Raw genomic sequence first — 19,437 nt, forward strand, 5'->3', positions numbered from 1 at the left:
GAACTCTTAAATTTGTTTTTTCAGCAGTTTGTTTCAAGTGCTGCCTACTGCTGGCAGGTTATAATCTGCTTTCTAAGGCCCACATGCAGAATATTCAGAATATCTCCGAAAGAACTCAGAAATCAAAGCTGTATCAGAGGCTCTGCTGCCCAAGCCAGGCCTGGCTTGAGGCTGAATTCCAAACAGAGAGAATATTTAGATTTTTTCACCCAGGATGTGGATGTTTACTGGGGATTTTTGGTATTGCATTGTGTGCTTTTTATTCAAAATTGTGACCCTTTTGTGCATCAGCTGTTGGCACAGGTCTCCATGCAGTGTGACCTTCCCACTCCAGAGAAAGCTGCTGCTTCTAGAGATTCAAATATTCCTCAGTCATCAGGCATTGTTAGTGCCAGATATGAATAGATGATGAATCAAATCCTTTATTTATGGACCCAGGGATGCCTTTTGTCAGCAAACTGAGCTTTTCTCTGGCCAGGTAGAGAAAATGGTCTCTCCTTGTGCTGAGTGACACCAACAACCTCTGGGGTTTTGTTTACAAAAAGCTCATTTTGGGCAGAAGTTGGAATGAAGGGAAAATAGCAGTGAAGAAGTGCAGCTGTGGTGTGTGCAGCAGGATCAGATCCTGTGGATATTCCATCGGATTTCCCCATGGAGCTGCTGTGGTCATTCCCACCCTGCCCTGGGCTCTGCGTGGGGACCCAGAGTGTGGCAGGGGACCAGTGGCACTTCTAAAATTCACCTTCTCTACCCACTTCTTTTGTCTGGAGCTCTTTACCTGACCAGGCTCTGTCTTCTGTAGCAGAGTTTGGATGAAAATTAAACCTCAGGCTGGGCCAGGGGAGGCTCAGGGTGGACAGCAGCAGGAATTTCCCCATGGAAAGGGAGCTCAGGCCTTGGCAGGGGCTGCCCAGGGAGGTTTGGAGTGCCCATCCCTGGAGGTGCCCAAGGAATTCCTGGAGGTGGCACTCAGTGCTCTGTATTTGTGATAGGAATCAAAATATTTTCCTAAGAAAACCCCACATTTGCTGGATAAATTCCTTTAAGTCTATGTAAAAAATGAAAGATCTTTCACTAATTTTTGTCTTCTCCCAAAGGATGTCTGCAAAACGCTGCAATGCCAGGGGCTGTGGTGTTTCCTTTCATTCACTTGCTGTGTGTACAACAAGAGACTTAAAAAAACCCCAAACCTCAGCCCTATGTCCACATTTGACTGTCCCTACTGTGCTCAAGCCACGGATTCCTGAGAAAAATGAAACCTTGCAGGAAGTGGAGGAGTGAGAAGAGAGGGGGCTGGGGAGTGAGTAAGGACTGACAGATACAGATTTTGCAGATAGAGACTCGGGCTTAGCTGATGCTGCAAAAATAAAATTGCTTTTTTATTCCAGAATCCTACAGGAAAGGGAGGGGAAAAAAAACCCAAAAAACCCACCTCATCTCTTCTGAGGCTGCTTTCAGCCAGATCTGTCACTTGTCTGGTGTGAGGAAAACTCTCACCAGGGTAATTTTTCTAATGGATGTCTTTTGCTGGCTTCTGCTGGTAAAAATAGCATGTAAGAAGTATTAAATAAATAAATAAGCTTGTGGGATGGGCTTAGCACTTCTCATCTATCTTGGGTGACTCTGTGGGATGGATTTAAAAATAGAAATAACGTTATGGCCGATTTATACTTTTTTTTTTTTTCTCCTCCTCCTGTCTTAAAGTAGCACATCTTCCATTATTTTATTAATGAGTCCGTTTAAATTTAATGAAGAAGAGTTTTCCACACTTCTCAGCTATCAAACAGGAAATGTTGGAGTGTGTAGTATTTTATTATAATGTTAATGTTGAGCTGAACTTGGCCTGCAAGTCGTTAATATTAATTGCAATCTGGCCGGGGTGGAGTTTTGAAATTCCAGGATGGAACACTTGCTGTGCTGCAGCAGAGCTCCCAGGATATTGGGGTTTAATGTCTCAGAGATTGCAGATTTGCAGACCTGGCATTGTTTTGCTTGGTTGCTAAAACAGAAACTGGATTTGAAAAACTCCATTTCTACAGGGGGAAGTTGTAATAAAATGCAGGTTACCTTTAACAGGTAATAAAGTTCAGGTTACCTTTACCCTTAAAGCCACTCCACCCTCAGCTTTGGGTTGTTTTGGGTGTTTTTAACACTCATCAGTTGGAGGCAATAAATTCCAGCATGGACACTTCACCTGCCGCTGCAGAGTTCTCTGGATTTTGGGGTTTAACTCCTTCAGTGCTGTTTGAGTGATGAAAGGGTCTCTCTGCTGAGCTTTCAACTTTTCTGTGCCTTCAGACATAGCTCCTGTGGCTTTTCCAGGGAGCAGCCTGGCAGCTCTGGCTCTTCAGTTGTGCTGAGACTCTGAAAAGTGGGGGTGGGAATATTTCACTGCGATGCTGGGGAGAAGTAAAGGACATTTCTGAAATGTTCCCACTCTGAATAGAGCAGTTTCTTCCCCTTTGGCGGAAATAATAAATAGAAAAGCTTTAAAAAAGTCCTAAATAACAACAAAAAACCCCCTCAAAGCCAAGAGTAGCAGTGTGGGGAAGGCATGGTGTGTGTCCCCCAAATTCCTAATTCCAGCAAAACTCTACTAATTCAATCACACGCAATCCCAGAATCACTGAGGTTGGAAAACACTTCCAAGACCATCGAGTCCAACCTGTGACCAGTCCCCAGCTTGTCACCAGAGCACTGAGTGCCACCCCCAGGTTCTCTCAATCACAGATTCATCAGTACAACAGGTAAGTCCAATATTGCCTTCACACAAAAAGCAGAATTACAGAATTCCACCTCTGGAGCTGCCTAATTTCCAGGAGACACACGTAATTCCCTGGAATCTGTTCCTTGGACACCTCCAGGGATGGGCACCCCACCGTCAGGTTTGGGTTGTGGGTGTTTTTAACACTCACCAGTTGTAGTCAATATAAAAAGTTGCCCTTTGCTATGTTGAAAACTCCATTTTTATTTATGTTGATGAAAATCTCCATTTATTGAGTCCATTTATTTTATTTTCCATTGAGAACTGAGCTGTCAGTGTGTGCTCCCAGCCCAGCAAGCCAAGCATTGATATTTAAATTTGCACAGTCATTCAGAAATATCTGCCACAAATTGATACAGGAGGTTTTTGACCATTTCATGGATGGCTCCTGGAAATTCAGTGGCTCCAGAAGTGGAACTGTGTGACTTTGCAGAGCTTTTTGTGTGGTGCCAATATTGGACTCACCTGTTGTAGTGATGAATTGGTGATGGAGTGAATCTGTCCTGTGAATTTTGCTGGGGCATCTTTAGCATTTAAATTGAATCCCCTGTGAACTGCTGCCCCTAAAGCCACGAGGTCCTTGTGGTTTTTCTTCCTCTCGTCCCTGACAAGTGCTGTGTCCATTGCTGGGAATTGAAGCTGTAGGAATTGCTTGCTTGTCTCAAGAGGCTTTTTAATTCTCATTAAAAATGGTATTTTTTATGGTTTACATTCTCTCCACGCACGTGGAACGTTGTTGGACAGTGTGTTTTTCTGTGAGGACCCCAAATACTCGCTCAGCTTTCCCTAAAGCCCCTTTAAAAGGGGAGTGAATGATATTTTGGTGACTGTGGCTGTCTAATTTTAGATTTCAGCAGAGTTACGAAAGCTTTGGGAGGTCGGACTATCAAAGCATGTCTGTCAGTATGATCAGCAGTAGTACTCAGAGGAAAATGCAGGCCATCAAAGTGAAGGAAACTCTAAAATCTGTAGTGAACATCATCAAATTTACAGCTGAGCCTCCTGGTTTGTTGCTTTTTGGGTTGTTTTTTTTTTGCCTAAACTCTGCTCAGGAGACAGCAGTTATTGGAGGGAAGGTTTTTCTGGTTTGTTTTTACTTCAGTTAAAAAAAACACACCCAAAAGGCAGGGATTAAAACCCAAAATTGCTGCTGTCTTGTAAGGAAGCAGCCACGCTGCTGCTGGCACTGAGGCCCTGTGTGCATTAGGAGAGTGCTTTTATTTTGGTTTTTCTTCTACACATCAATGTCTATTTTAAACCACCTTGACGTCAAGTCCCCTCTGTAGGCTTAGCTTGACTGAAATGGGGAGTGAATACACTGAGTCAAGCTTTCATAAACCTGCCCCCAGGCTGGTTTAATCCCTTCCTGCCTCACAGCACCCGTGGATCCTCTGGAAGAGGGGTGGGAGCTGCATCCCGGTTTTGCTGCTTGGCACCTCAATTTTGGCCACCCTGGTGGTTCCAGTCGTGTCATGGCCTCGCTCTGCAGCACAGGGACAGGGACAAGTGTGACAAGAAACCCTGCCATGGCACTGCTGGGTGTGCTCTGCTCCTCTGGGCTCCTGCCAAGCAGCAGGGGAGCCCAGCCCATCCCAAAATCCATTTCCCAGTGTGGGCGACTCCAGCTCATCCCAAAATCCATTTTGCAGAGTGGGGGACTCCAGCTCATCCCAAAATCCATTTTCCAGAGTGGGGAGCCCAGCTCATCCCAAAATCCATTTTGCAGAGTGGGGGACTCCAGCTCATCCCAAAATCCATTTCCCAGAGTGAGGGACTCCAGCTCATCCCAAAATCCATTTTCCAGAGTGGGGAGCCCAGCCCATCCCAAAATCCATTTCCCAGTGTGGGGGACTCCAGCTCATCCCAAAATCCATTTCCCAGTGTGAGGGACTCCAGCTCATCCCAAAATCCATTTTCCAGAGTGGGGAGCCCAGCTCATCCCAAAATCCATTTCCCAGAGTGTGGGACTCCAGCTCATCCCAAAATCCATTTCCCGGAGTGGGGGGCTCCAGCTCATCTCAAAATCCATTTTCCAGAGTGGGGAGCCCAGCCCATCCCAAAATCCATTTCCCAGTGTGGGGGACTCCAGCTCATCCCAAAATCCATTTCCCAGAGCAGCCCCACACGCTCTGGCTGCCCTGGCTCCTCACAAAGTGCCTCCTGCTGAGGAGAAATCTCCCAAAGGCTCTGCCTCTTTCAGTGCCCAGGCACAGGAATTGCCTTTCATTAGGAGGCTCCACCTGGATGAGGGATCTTCACCTCCAGGCCCAGTGCTCCCTGCCTGGCTGTGGAATTACCCCTGCTCCAGCTTCCCCCAGCCTGCTCGGGGCACAGTGGCAGCTCCTCCTCCTCCTCTGCTGTCTCTTACCTCGGTGATTCTTGGCATTTTCCACATCCATCCCCCCTGGAAAAGTGGCTCATTCCCCTTGGGAAGTGGCCCTGGTTCTAGTGAAGGATGTGCTGTGTTGCTGTGCTTCACCAAATTCCTCCTAAGCTTGGAAAAGAATCACTTTCCTCAAAGCCTCCTCCAATGAAGATGCTGCTTTCCATCATTTCTGCTGTGATTAATACTTTTTTAAATAGATCTCCACATCCTTTCTGAGGGATGCTGAATTCCCAATGTTTTCTTCAAGTGGAAGGAAAATGAATCAAATCCTCAGGATGCAAAGCAATCGTGGCTGGCTGAAATATTTATATATCTAAGTGCAGGTTAGAAACTCTCAACCCTTCAAATAAAAACCCCACTTATGGCTCCATCCTCCAGTTGTTTTCCTTAAATATCTTTAACTTCTGCTCTTGTGTTTTCAAAGGTATTTTGAGGAGCTTTGTCAACATAATTGCTTGGACTCTTCTCGAGTCTCTTCCCCTGTAGCTCTTGCCTCTCTGTTTCCTGTCTTTGGTTTCAGTTTGTGTTTTCTGGTGTGGGGAGGATGACTGTGCAACATCTTTTAGAAATGCTCTTTTTGGTTGGCTTTTTTTTTAACTATTAATGCATGACCAGAAAATTGCAGCTAATTCCTTTAAGGAAAAAAAGCCAAAGCAACAAACCCAAACTGGCCATGAGATGCTCAGAATAAACCCACGTGACAAAAGAACATCTCAAATTCTTCGTGTGAGAAGCTGCTTGTTGGTCTGGGTGCTGCAGATGTTCCAGGGAGGAGTGTGTCTGCCTGAAGTGAATAATAGTCCTGTGGTATCTGATAGTGGTCAGGACAAGATGTCTGGTTTATTAAATATTCCCCAGGAGTGGACTTCTACTCCATTACTGGCTGCTTACAGTGGGGGAATTGGCTATCAGCTTCATCTGCCTTGCTGTCTGCTTGGGAAATGAGGAGAAGAAATGTGAAGTGTTTAAAATGGAAGTGGGAAATGAAGTTTAAAATGTGTTCCTCCCTGAAGATTCCAGTGAGAGTTCTCCAGGGGTGGCTTTGCTGGCTTCTGGAATTGTGTTTTGCAGTAAATTTGGCGTTCCTGGAGGAATTGGTGTCCTCAGGTTGGTAAATGAGGGGCTCAGCCAGCCCTAGGGTGTCTCACCTGCTCCTGGCCCATCCCATTCCTCCTCCTCCATCATCTCCAGCTGATTGTGGCCAAAACATTTGGCTTCTTCTGCTGGTTTGGCTTCAGGAATATAAATAATAAGATGGTAACTTTTCTCCAAAGCCAAGGCAAAATAGTTTGCCTATATAGACACAGAAGTGTCTGAGCCCCAGAAGGCTTCTCCCTTTAACATTTTAGGGGCAGGTGATGGCTGAGGAAATCCTACCTGGATGGGCAGCACTCAGGAGGTATTTCAGTATTGTTAAATCTCCCGCAGCCTCCTTTGATAAATACCTCAGGCTGATAACTTTGAGTCATTATTAGGCTTCAGTGGGTGTGTGTTACAGACAACTTGACCTCTGGAAAAATCCTCATTTCTAAGAATTTTCCTGGCTTTGCTTGCACCTAGAGCTGGGAGCTGCTTTTTGCTGGCAGTTATCACTGAGAAGCCCAGTGGGGCTTTGCTTTTTTGCTGAACCACGTCTGAGCCCAGCCCAGAGCAAGCAGTGTTTGGTTTGTAGCTTTATCTGCAGCAAAATGAACTCTGGGTTTCTATCCTTGGCATTACACAGGAACAATGAAACCTCTGAGGTGTTTTTAATAATTCCTGAGTGATCAAGGAAGGTTTGTAGAGAAGGTCACAGCTACAGCAAGGCCTCGAATTTTTAACCTTTCTGGGCTCTCACCATCTGTGCAGCCTCTGCTCAGTGCACGTTCAGGGGCAGCACCAACATTCAATCTTCCACCTTTGTGCTTAATCATGAATTTAGTTGTTTATTTTATTTACTTTTTTTATTTTATTTCCTCTGAAGGAGAAGCACCTTGGAGGTGAGGAGCAAATAAAGCGACGCTGCTGCCTCAAATCTCCCCTGTGACCTCCTTTAATCCCCTCCGCCCCCACAGCTCGGACCAGCCTTGTGTTGTGGTTTGATTTTAGGATGTGGGCACTAATGTGGGATCGTGTCAGGCTGCTTGACCTCCCTGGAGCCTTTCACATTTTTGCTGGTGATCCTTGGAGACTGAGCATGCAAATGAGTGACTTCCAGGCTCATTAGCAGGTCTTGGAATGCCAGCACAGGGATACAGGAGTTCGGGAGCAGGCAGAACAGAAGTGCAGGGCAAACCTTTGGGTCATTCTGTGCTTGCTTTCTCTCCCCTGTTGCACACAGGTAGGTGCTGGGGAGAGTTGTTTAGTTTTAGGAGTTTTCCACCTCTTGTTGTCCTTGCAAACAGCTGGGAGAGCTCTCCACACTCCCATCAAAGCCAACATTTGCTTTGGTGTTCAGTCTGAGGGGCTGCTGCTGCTGTACCTGGAGCTTTAATAAGTGCGGTGTCAGCACAAATTTCCTTCCAGATCCTCTTGGAGCTCAGATTAAACTGTCCAAAATCTCATTTTGAGTGGGCACCGGTGGGCAGGGGATTGTTTGGAGGTTGAACTCCCTGCCTGGAGTGCACAGGAGGTGGAGCTGCTCGAGTTCTGTGGTCACCAGTTGCTAATGGAACATCCCAACGAGTCATGGTCAGGCTGTGCCTCCTCTCTCTCTACAATTCCCTGGAATGAGGTTGGAGCCAGGCAGGGTCGGGCTCTGCTGGCAGGGAACAGGGACAGGAGGAGAGGGAACGGCCTCAGGCTGGGCCAGGGCAGGCTCAGGGTGGGCAGCAGCAGGAATTTCCCCATGGAAAGGGTGCTCAGGCCTTGGCAGGGGCTGCCCAGGGAGGTTTGGAGTGCCCATCCCTGGAGGTGTCCAAGGAAGGAGAGGACGTGGCACTTTGTAGACTTCCAGGGACAAAATCTGTGTCTGTCTGTGGCTGGCAAGAAAAAGGAAATCTCTATCCCTGCTTAATTTTAACCTCCCATTTGGTTTTCCATTGGAACCACGTTAGTTAAGGGATTTGGGATGCTGAGTGCCAGGTGCTCACTCTGGATTTATGGGAACAGCAGACTAAAAAAATCAATGGTAACTAAGGCAGTGACAACTTCTGTAAATCTGAGTTCAGCTTCACCCTGAACAGGTGACCTGGGGCCTTTAAACACTGCCAGGGTCGCTGTGCTTGGAGGAGTGCAGTGCAGCCTCAGGTGATGATGATATTCTGCTTTCTTTTTCTCCTCCAAAACCCTCCAGCCCCTTGAGGAAGCTGGATAATGCAGAACAGCAAATGTAAACGAAGGGGGTACACAGAGCAGCTCTTTTCCCAACCATTTTATTTTTACATTTTTATCTAAGAAGCCTGTCTAGACAGGCATCTATTTTCATGACATGCAAAGCAGAGTAGTAGATGAATACTTCATTAGTAAAATGACTTGTCATCTTTGAACCCTGATGGAATATCTCTTGGAAGCTGTTACTTCCATGCAAGATTAGATCCAAGTTTTACAGGGATATGGAAGTGGCAGTACATACGGTGTTGTTAACATGACAACTACCGAGCATTAATGCCTAATTACTTTATTTATCAACCCCAGTGATGGGAACCCGATGAACTGCACAGACTGGGGGTATTTGAGCTCTAGTAAAGCTGTATTAGGGAAGGATTAGCTCATGTGTGGAAGTTACACTACTGGCAAGGTTGGAGACTTCTGGTGTGGGTCCTTTTTTCCCTGCTTTCCCCTCTTTTTCTATCAGGTCAGCGAGGTGGGGTGACAGATTCCAGCTCTTCTGGCAGGGTTGCCACTGCTGTTGTTGGCATTTGTGTGGATTTTTAAGAGAAATTTTGAAGGATTTGGTTCAGGGCCCTGAGCCCCCCTTTCCAAAGTGTCCCATCCCTCTTCCCTCTGCTGATCCCTCCGCTCTCCCCGCTCCAGCACATGGGGCACAGTAAGGGGTGAACACCTGGGAACTGGGGCTAAAACCTCAACAAAAGTGGCTCATTCATCCAGTGCAGAAATGTATTTGTTTTAGGAGATTGTTAATTATCTTTCACCTTCAGCTCAATTAATTAGTGCTAATGAATGAAGTGATGCTGGTGCTCTGCTGTGCTGAAGGGAGAGGATCAGGAAGCCCAGTGATGCACATGGTATATGTGCAGCAGGCTTTTCCCAAAATTTGGGTTGGAAGGGACCTCAAAACTCATCCCACTGCATCCCCTGCCATGGGCAGGGACACCTTCCACTATCCCAGCTTTTTCCAGCCTGGGAAACTTCTTGGACACTTCCAAGGATGGGGCATCCACAATTCCTCTGGACAATCAGTTCATGTAGGAACCTGCCCTGTATTAGGGTGAGCTGTTCTCAGTTTGAAGCAGGAGGGCTTAGATACACCTGAGGGATCTTTGGTTGGATTCTCCAACTGGGATTTGCTCTTTAAAAGTATTTTTTTGGTATTACAGCATGAGGAAAAACTTCTTTCCATGGAGAGTGGCAGAGCCCTGGAACACCTTCCCAGGGAAGTTGTGGGATTCCCTCTCTGGAGACATCCCCAACCCACCTGGACACGTCCCTGTGTCACCTGCTCCAGGTGACCCTGCCTGGGCAGGGGTTGGACTGGATCTCCAGAGGTCCCTTCCAACCCCAACCACTCTGTGATTGCAGGGAAGGCAGCTGGCTGGGACTGTTGGGGTTGGGAAGGATGTTGGAGACTCTTTATTTTCCCCTCTTTCCCCTTGTGATGTGCCAAGCACAGTCCCTGCGTGTCTGGTGCCAGTTGTCACACGTGGGAATGAGCTGCTCCTGCCCACCAAGCAGCTCCTGGAGCACTGGGATCTCCTGCTGGCCCTGGGAGTTGTTCTCCAGCGTGGAATGGAGCCAGACTGATAATGTTCCCATAATGGAAGAGCTGTTTTTCAGGCAATTGGGAATGAGAATTATTAAATGCTTAATACTCATTATCTGCAAACCCCATCCTTTCAGGAGCTGGAGTAACAGAGGGAGGGTGGAGATGAGAGCAGGGCTTAGCATCCAAATTGCACCTTTGTCCAGGAGCTTTCTGGCAGTTAAAATTTGCATAACCCATGGAAATTTCGGGTGGAAGAAGCACGGGGGGGTGGTTTATTCTCAAGTTTATTTCCCCCACACCATTCATTCTTGTAGCTGCCTTACTGTCCTCTGTACAAGGCACTGGCTTGCACGAGTATTCCCACACATTTCCCTCTGGAAAATGGGAAAACCACGTTGGTAACAGCAGCCTTGGACACTTCCAGGGATGCATTGAGCAGTTTTTAAGTCAGGAAGAGCTTTTTGGTGTGAACTCCTCCCAGTCTGGGCTGCTTGGAGGGGAGTGGAACAAAGCACTGCGTGTTTGCTCTTGTCCCAGCCCTGCTCCCGTTCTGCACGAGCCACCTTCCACCTCTCCCACATCAGGACAGGGACTTTTTTCCTTATGAAATCTTGGATTTCCCAGCTCTGACCTGGAATCAGCAGCTAATAAAGATGAAGAGCTAATTCAGCTTTTCTGCCTCATCTTTGCTCTCTAGCAATTTCTGTGCTGTCAGACCCAGAGACCCCTTTGTTTTCCTACTGAATTTCAGGCATCAGTGATTTATGTTGGGTTCAAATCAATACTCCACAGGTGAAAGCTCTACTATTCCCAATTTATTCAGCAATCCAGGCTCAGCTTGGCTTTGGAATGGAGATTTTCAGTCAGAAAAACAACTGAACCAGCTGTTCCTTGGGCAAATGTGTTATACACAGACAGTCTCCTTAAATTAGCTGCGTCTCGCTGCAACGCCACATTTTGGGTTGTGTTGTCTTCATTTCTCTTCCTGCAGCAAATCTCTCTGGGAGAAGGGGAAAAAGAAAGATGGAAATCTGCTCAGTTTTTAAGTTTTGGTTGTTTCTGAGCAATGCTTCTCAGGATTGCTCTAAAACTTAAAGTACAAGGCACCTTATGAACAGAAAATCAGAATTTTCCTGAAGAGGATGGTGTGCAGCTTAAGGAAATGCCAAAATGCCGTTTCAAATGCATTAAACTTTTCGTGTTTTCAGGTGAGTGTGGCCATATTTGCTTGACTTAATAACTCCTGCAAAAGTTGACCTTCCTGCCATTGAGATCTCTTAAATTGTTGGTCCTGCAGGAGGATAAGTAAGTGCAAACTCTGAGTTGCTTAGGGGTGGAAGCAGCATTTTAACCAGTCCATTTTCGTGTTTTCCCTTCCCAATCCAGTGAAATATCCTAATAGTCTTCATAAAACAAAGTTTTTTGTGGCTTGCAAGGCAATTGATTTCAAAATGTTCCCGTTCCTTATGCTTGATGATCACATCTGCTTATTTTTCTCTCTGAAATTCTCAAGCTGTCTCCTACCTGGAGAACAACCAACAAGAAGCTTTGCCTTCCAGAATTCCTCACTCTCCAAGCCGGTGTTACTTCTGAAACATTAAAATAATCCCATCTGCTGTTGTTTCTGCGTTGTATCTTCGTGTCTGCCACCCTTCCTTCCCTCTCCTTTCCTCCTGGAATCTGCCCCTTCCAGGGCTTTCTTTGGATGATCCAGCAGTGAAAACTCCCCAAGTACCACCTCACCTTCCAGGCTTTGGCATCTGAACCTGCTCTGGTTTGGGGAGGGAAAGGGAAGCAGGGAAGGGAAATGAGGCTCACTTGGGCTGTGGGATGGTTGTTCCCTGCAGCTCTGAGCAGCTCTGTGCTGCCTTTTCCTCCTCTGGTTTAAGGAGGCTGCGTCCTTTCTATGCTGGAAGGACCCTGGTTGCCTAAGTAACAGAAAAAACCTGAAAAAATATTTCTTTCTCTCTTGTTTTCCTCTTTCTCATAAAAGCTTGATATTCTTTTAGTGCCGCTCCCAGCTGAGTGTGGTCCAAGCTGATGCATCCTGCAGGAAGGATCAGAAATGTGATTTTCAGGTAGAACAGCAATGTTAGGAGGTGTTTGCTGGGTGGGATGTTTGATTTCCTGTGGTGCCTCGGTGAAGAGCTGCCACCTGGCTGGTGGGATTGGCCTTGCTGTGGTGGCTGGGGGTGATTCCATCACTTCTTCTCTCCAATAACTCGTGTTTGCCTTCATCACTTCAACCAACCTCACACTTAACTCCTGGTTAACTCAGCCATTCTTCACTTTGGAGCTCCACCGTGTCACTCCCTCATGTTCTGCCTGTTTGTGACACCTTGGAGGGTGTGAGGCTCCCCAAAGGTCACTTGACCCAAAGCTGTGATGGCCTGAGGGAGTCAGGTGGCTGAAGGGGACTGTGCTGGGTGTGCCTGGAGGGGCTGGGGCACAAATCCTGTGAGAAGCAGCTGGGAAAGGGGCTCAGGCTGGAGCAAAGGAGGCTCAGGGGGGACCTTGTGGCTCTGCACAAGTCCCTGACAGGAGGGGGCAGCCGGGGGGGTCGGGCTCTGCTCGCAGGGAACAGGGACAGGAGGAGAGGGAACGGCCTCAGGCTGGGCCAGGGCAGGCTCAGGGTGGACAGCAGCAGGAATTTCCCCATGGAAAGGGTGCTCAGGCCTTGGCAGGGGCTGCCCAGGGAGGTTTGGAGTGCCCATCCCTGGAGGTGCCCAAGGAAGGGCTGGAGGTGGCACTCAGAGCTCTGGGCTGGCAACAAGGTGGGGATGGGGCACAGGCTGGGACTTGATGGGCTGGGAGGGTTTTTCCAACCAAAATAATTCTGGGATTCATTGGAGTTGGGGCCCAGCACCTCCTGTCCTTGGAGCTGTGGCTCGGCCTCAGCAGGTGCAGAGTGCTGGTGTGGAGGGGATGCTGCTGCTCTCAGTAATCACCTTCTTTAATCAATAGATCTGCTCCTAAAGCCCCTGATTGGCAGGTGAAGGGACTTGGGACATTTTCACCAGGATGAACAGAACACTGGGATTACTGGTGAGGTTTGCAATAACCTGTTCTTACATTACCAGTTTGCTGTAAACCATTCCTTGGTCTGGGATGGGACTGTGGGGTTTTATTGGCAAGAGCTTTCCTCTGCTGTGTCTTTTTTCTATTTATTTCTTTTTAGCCACAGACCTCCAAGTTAGCTGCTGTTGGAGAGGATTTGTTTTAATATTGCTTATCTGATGATGATTAAGGAATCCAGTGTTTATAGCATAAGCTTTGACCTTGATGTTAGTTCAGCTGGGCGACGAGATAAATGATGAAGAAATTCCTCAGTAAGCTCCCCCCATGTTATTTAAAATTAACTCTTTGAGGTGCTCTTCTAAAGCTGATGCATTCTTTTTAACATAGGTGGCTTTTGAAGAAATTTGAGCTGCTTTAGCTGTATTGAAAGGCTGTTGAGGTTTGGATTTTGGCTTTTTTTTAGCAGCAAACTTGTTTCTATGTCTGGAATTCAGTCCTGTGCCATTTAGCAAATCGATGAGGAGTGAAATGAATGTTGTAAAACAGAACTGAAGTGTGGGAACTTCAGGCTTGGGTCTGTAAATGACAAAGAACATTAAAGGGTTTGGGTCCAATACAGCTTTGATAAAAGTTGGTTTGCTCTGAAATTCATTAATGGTAAAACACTGTAATGAGCTGATGTAATTATATCTTTTTATTTCCTTTTTTCTTTGTTTTTCTCTCATAAATCTCAGGGCACAGCTGCCTTGGTGCTACCTGCACAAACAGAAAGCCTAAAGACATTGATCTTTTTATTGATTTCCTCTGTGTGTTTCCACCAACACAAATTATCCTTAAAAAAAGAGGATTTCTGTCCAAAAGTTTCCCAGCAGAAGATGCTGCTGTTATGCTGGGCTGGGTGACACCACATTTCCCTGTGTTATAATTTTATATTGTGGTAATTTTGCTGATCAAACAGCAAAGTTTAAGACAACTCAGTGTCAGCACAAAAAAAAAATTCAAACTAAAAAAACCTCTTAGTTTCTAACAAGGAGCACTTGGCTGTGGTGTGCAGAACAGAGTCAAAGAGGTTTTTTAATATGCTGTAGCTCAAGGACTTGGCTCCTCTTCAAACATTCCCAGCTCCACAAGGATGGGTAATTTGGCAAGTGACTGTGCCCCCTCTAGGGGCAAAAATGTGGAAATTTGGTCTACAGGTAAGTTCAGACCAGGGGAGAGAGGGAGAAGCTGGGGGTTTAACCACAGAGAGAAGGGATTCCTGCTGGGGTTTGGGATGCAGCTTCCTCAGTTTGCCAGGCTCTGCTTTCAGCCTTCTCTCACTTGAATTCTTTAAACAGCCCGGAAAATGTGCTGCTTTTCCAGGGTAGTGCTCAAAATCTATTTTATAAACCGGAATCTATTTTATAAAGTTACACTGTGCAAAACTCAGCTTTCATTTGATGCTTCAGCGTGTATTAGAATTCCTGTGCTCACAGCCAGGTTCTCCAGATTATCCCAAGGGAGTTCAGGGAAATAAAAATCCCTCCTGACACTCCAGGGCTTTGAAGGTGGGAGTCAGAGATGCTGTGGAAATACAAAATCCATGCTGGGCGCCGCTGCCGTGGCGGCGATGGAGCCGCAGACTTGGGTGGCCGCGTTTGTTTGTCCTGGCAGTGCTCTCTAAACACGAGGCCTGTACCAAACCATTTCAGCAATTTGGGAATGTTTGAGAAGTTTCAAAATGCTCCTTTCACTGCGCTGTCCTGCATTTTCACAGCTCGGGGTCAGCGTGCTGGAATTGGTCCAAGTGGCCTTTGCTGGGTGCACGCGTGTCCTGAACCTTGGCCATGCTGCTGCTGAAAGATTCCTCCTTGAAATGACAGCAGCACATCCTCATCCTTCCTCCCTGCTTTGGAAGTTTATCTGGAGGGAGGGGAGTGTTTGGCTTTTAGGGGATGCTTTTATCTCAACCCCAAGTGTGCAAAGATGGAGCATTGATGCTTTTTGATGATTTTTGTCTGGTCCTTTAAAAGCTGAATTCAGGCCTCACCTCTTGGGTGGTTGAACAGCAGGATAAAACTTCCCAGAGTGACCACACTCCAGTGTTAAATGTACCAGGAATTCCCACTCATTCTCCCCCTCTTCTCTCCTAAAGGTGCTCTTACGGAGTGTTACGATGAACTGGGCAACCGCTACCAGCTCCCCGTCTACTGCCTTGCCCCACCCATCAACATGATCGAGGAGAAGGGTGACCTGGAGACTCTGGATATTCCTGACCCCCCTCCCAATTCCGGGCACGAGTGCCAGCTCCGCCTGCGCCTGTCCACGGGCAAAGACCTCAAGCTGCTGGTCCGCAGCATGGACACCGTGTACCACATGAAGCGGCGGCTGCACGCCGTGGAGGGAGTGGAGCCGGGCAGCCAGCGCTGGTTCTTCTCTGGGAGGCCCCTGGCAGACAAAATGAAACTGGAGGAGCTGAAAATCCCAAAGGACTACGTGGTGCAAGTCATTGTGAGCCAGCCCTTAGCAAATCCCACCCCGGTGGAAAACTGATTTCTGCTCGTTTATGGATTCTTCTCTCCTGCGTCTCTGTTGTGGGGTTTGTTTTCGCTGCCCTCTCTTCTTCTGGGGTTGTCCTGCTCGTGGATGGGTTGCAAGAAATGACCAGCAAAAATTCCATCTGTGATGGAGATCTGCAAAAACATAAAAATGTAACCTGGCCTCTGGGGTTTGCCTGATCTCGTATAGAACACGACAGCAGGAGGAACAGGGCAAGGGCAGAGGAAGGAAGGAAGGGAAGGGAAGGGAAAGGAGGGAGGGAAGAGATTTTTCACTTAATACAGCTATGTAATGATCCTGAAACTATCAGTGGTGTCCTGATCCATGAGGCCTGAGCAATAGAGAGCACTTTTATTTAAAAAACCAACTTCGAACCGAATCAATGTATCCAGTTCCCTATCAGCAGCACACACAGTTCCTGCAGGAAGGAGCCGCTCACGGGGATCCCTCCGGGCGTGACCGGGCTCTGCTGGGCACGGCCAGCCCTGGGCTGTGGGGCTGGGCTGGGGTTTGCTCTCTGGCAGCTCCTGGTGATGCTCAGAGCGAGCAGTTGTACATTCCAAGGTGGCAGTGCAGCCCTGTGCCACCGCTGGCTCCCGAGCCGGCGCTCAGGCAATAAGTGAGGCTGTCTCCTCTCACGTACTGTACTGTAACTCACCTGCTCCAACACCGGCTCAGCCTCTGTTTCCTGGCTCGTGGGCACCTGAGCCTGTGCCTGCTGAATTCCCTCAGAGCACAAAGGGAGGCTGTGCTCAGGGGAGCCGAGGTGAGCGATGCGCTGTGCCCCCGAGCCCCTCTGGCCCACAGCATCCCAGGGCCAGGTTACTCTGCACTTCCTCCCAGCTGCAATGGATTATGGATTGCAGCTCCCCATGCTTCCCTAGAGGGCACAAAGCATGGAAGATGGTGAGGATGCAATAGCACACAGTTCCCAGCTTTCGGGGTGTCACTGGAAGCCAGCCTCGGAGCTGTGGTGACTGTCCAGGACAGCTGGAGGTGTCCCCACCAGCACAGAGCATGGCCCTGGGCTTCCCCAGCCTGCAGAATGTAACAGGGGCCCTTTCAGCAGATGACAAATCCTTTTGTAGTCTCAAAAATCAGAGCATGGTGGGGCTGGGGGGATGTTCCCCCAGCTGGAGCTGCTCTGTGTTGCCCTGGCTGCTCTGCACTGCCTTTGGTGGAGATCAAGGCCCTGCTCTTTTAATCAGGATTTCTGTTTGCTTGGGGTTTAAGCCATCACTGAAAGCACTTCCTCCAAAGTCAAACGTGCTACTAAGATGGGAATAGCAGATTCTTCCTGGTTTCTGTCTTCCCTCTGTGAATTAAGTGACGCTGGGGGGTTACCTTGACGATTTTAAACTTGTTACTTCTGCTCCTTCAGTAATTCCATAGAAATCAAGGTTCTGGCCCTCAGAAACTCTGAGGGAGTTCTTGCACCAGAGTCAGGATGATGGAGGTCACTTGGACATCCCAGCAGGTGCAAGCAGAATTTCACTGATGGTTGGGAAACAGAGCCACGTTTTGTTTGCATTTCCTACCCCACTCAACTACAGCTTTTTTTGGTCTTCATTTTGTTTCAAACCTGTGGCAGCTCCACTGGCCCCACAATTTTAGGATGCCTGAAATGCAGTGGCAGAGCTGTGGAAAGGAAAATTCCCTGTTCTCATAATCACCAAAGTGACTTGCTTTTCTTTCCTATTTTCTTTTTTTTTTTTTTCTTCCCTTTATTTTTAAAGGTGGAAGTGAGCTGATCAATACTAACCTGGAACGAGTGTTCTCTTGTGGAGGTTTTTTTAGGCAAATTTGATTTACTGTACTTGAGGTTTTTTGCAGCCAAATCTTTTTGCATTCCAGGGGAGGGGGAAATATTTGCTACATAAGCAAGTAAAAAAAAAAAAAAAATCTCTCTTGGGTTTTCTCTGGGCAAAGGATGGTTTCATGCCAGGAAGACACTACTGGTCTTTTAAGGCATAATTTATATGTCTGGTGTGATGGGTTAAGGAGGAGCAAACCAGGAGCTGTGAACACTAAAACATCACTTTTTTATTTTTGTAGGATCCTTTTTTTTTTTTTTTTTTTTTTTGGAATTTTTTTCTATTTTCATTCAGACAATTGTCACCAGGTGCTGGTTTTGAGGTGTAGGGGCTGGCATTGCTCCTTCTTTCCCTGAGCTGGAAAAGGCTCTGTTTTACAGCACTGTTCAGATGATTGTGCTGTATATGAATTGGTTTGATGGCAGGGAGAAAAGGTGATGCTCTGAAGGCCACGTTGTGAGTGGGTTCTGAGTAGAACAGAGATTTTGTTTGTGAGAATTCTCTTTACCAGCCTCCCCCCTCCTTAATCACATATCAAAACCTGAAAGAATTTGATGGTGAAATGCTTTTAGAGGTGGCAGTGAAGAGTTTGACCCTCTCTGTATAAAGTGACAGCAGAACTGAGCACATAACCCTGCAGAAACACAATTTTACAAGATTTCTGTTAGGAAAGAATTTAAAATTTCAAAATAAATGTTAAAAAATACCAGTAACAAGCTGTAAAGGCACACGGCTGACAGGGCCACGTATAGAACTGGAGGTTGTGACGTCACTGGGAGAACATTTGTGTCTCAAATGCCTTGAGGTTGCCCTAAAAACTGGGGTTTGGTGCAGATTCCAGAGCAGGGGAGCGGGCTGGGAGTGTGGGATGAGTTTTGGAGCAGAGGGGGTGTCCCCTGAGGGGAGGGAACTTTATTTGAGTGCAGGGCGTGGCTGAAGTGGCACCAACCAGGGGCTGCTCGGGAGAGGGTGGATCACCCCCAGGGGAGGATGGATCACCCCAGGGGAGGATGGATAACCCCAGGAGAGGATGGATAACCCCAGGGGAGGATGGATAACCCCAGGGGAGGATGGATAACCCCTGGATTGCAGCAGGAGGGTGCTGGCAGCATGGCCTGGCTGGGTTTTGGCCCTCGGGATGCTGTCCCCACCCTCCGAGCCAGGGGTATCCATGATGTAACAGGATTTTAACGCACACCACACAGACCAGAGAGGAGGAGTCAGTCTGGGCTTTTTAAATCCCCCCCCCTCAGCCCTCTGTGCCATTCCTGCTCAGCTCTGCCTGGGAACTGATGCCAGGAGCATCTTTTTTACCCTGTCAGCGACAGCTCTGTTTGACACAGCTCAGATTTTTCTACTCTTCCTTGTCACTTCTGCCTGAGCCAGGAGTAACGACCCGATGAAAGTCACGCTCCTGAACAGCTCTAAGGGCAGAGAGGCACAAACACCCAGAGCCTGCCAGGGCCAGGGAGCCCCAAAAAAGCCCCAGGTGTGCTGCAGGTGCATTTAGGGCACTGCAGGAGGATGCTCAGGGTTTTATTCCCCACCCAAGTGACAGCTGCTCCTTCAGAGCCCTCCCAGATGTCCCTGCCTGCCTTGGTGTATCACAGTTTTTGGGGGTCCTCTGCACAAAACACAGCTTGGGCTACATTTTCAGAAAGCCTTTGCTTCTCTGGAGCTGGGGAATATTTTGGGAAATGGAATGGTGCGAGTTGGTGGTGTAATAAGGTGGGTTTTTAATAAACACCCTGAATTTGGGGTGTAACAACACCAAAAAACCTCAGCCCGGGAGCAACCAAACCAACCCCAGCTTTTCTTTGCCTTGCACAGAAAGTTGCTTTGGGGAGGAAAGAGGGAATCTTGGGAGCAGCTGTGCATAATGTTTGGTGAAGGTCAGTTGATAACTCGATAAAATATTGCTGTAGTGTGATGTGCTTCTGCCTGTATATCCATTGCTAGTAAATAATGTAAACTCCTTTTCTGAAAAGTATTAAAAATACAAAAATACTCTTTGTTACAATGCTGGGATGCTTTTAGCCACGGAGCTCTGGGA

The 19,437-nt window shown here is 47.6% G+C and overlaps 1 protein-coding gene across 2 annotated transcripts in view; it reads left to right on the forward strand.

Moving 5' to 3' along the window:
- Positions 1–15,707, forward strand: part of UBTD2 (ubiquitin domain containing 2) — a 40,563-nt gene extending 24,856 nt beyond the window's left edge. For both annotated transcript variants that reach the window (XM_048319932.1, XM_048319934.1), the window contains exon 3: positions 15,167–15,707. In XM_048319932.1, coding sequence (XP_048175889.1) covers positions 15,167–15,564 — 398 coding nt within the window. In that variant the 3' untranslated portion in view covers positions 15,565–15,707. The remainder of the gene's footprint in view (positions 1–15,166) is intronic.
- Positions 15,708–19,437: the final 3,730 nt, after the last annotated feature.

This window comes from Corvus hawaiiensis, chromosome 15 (genome assembly GCF_020740725.1).
Source record: "Corvus hawaiiensis isolate bCorHaw1 chromosome 15, bCorHaw1.pri.cur, whole genome shotgun sequence".
Taxonomy (NCBI): domain Eukaryota; kingdom Metazoa; phylum Chordata; class Aves; order Passeriformes; family Corvidae; genus Corvus; species Corvus hawaiiensis.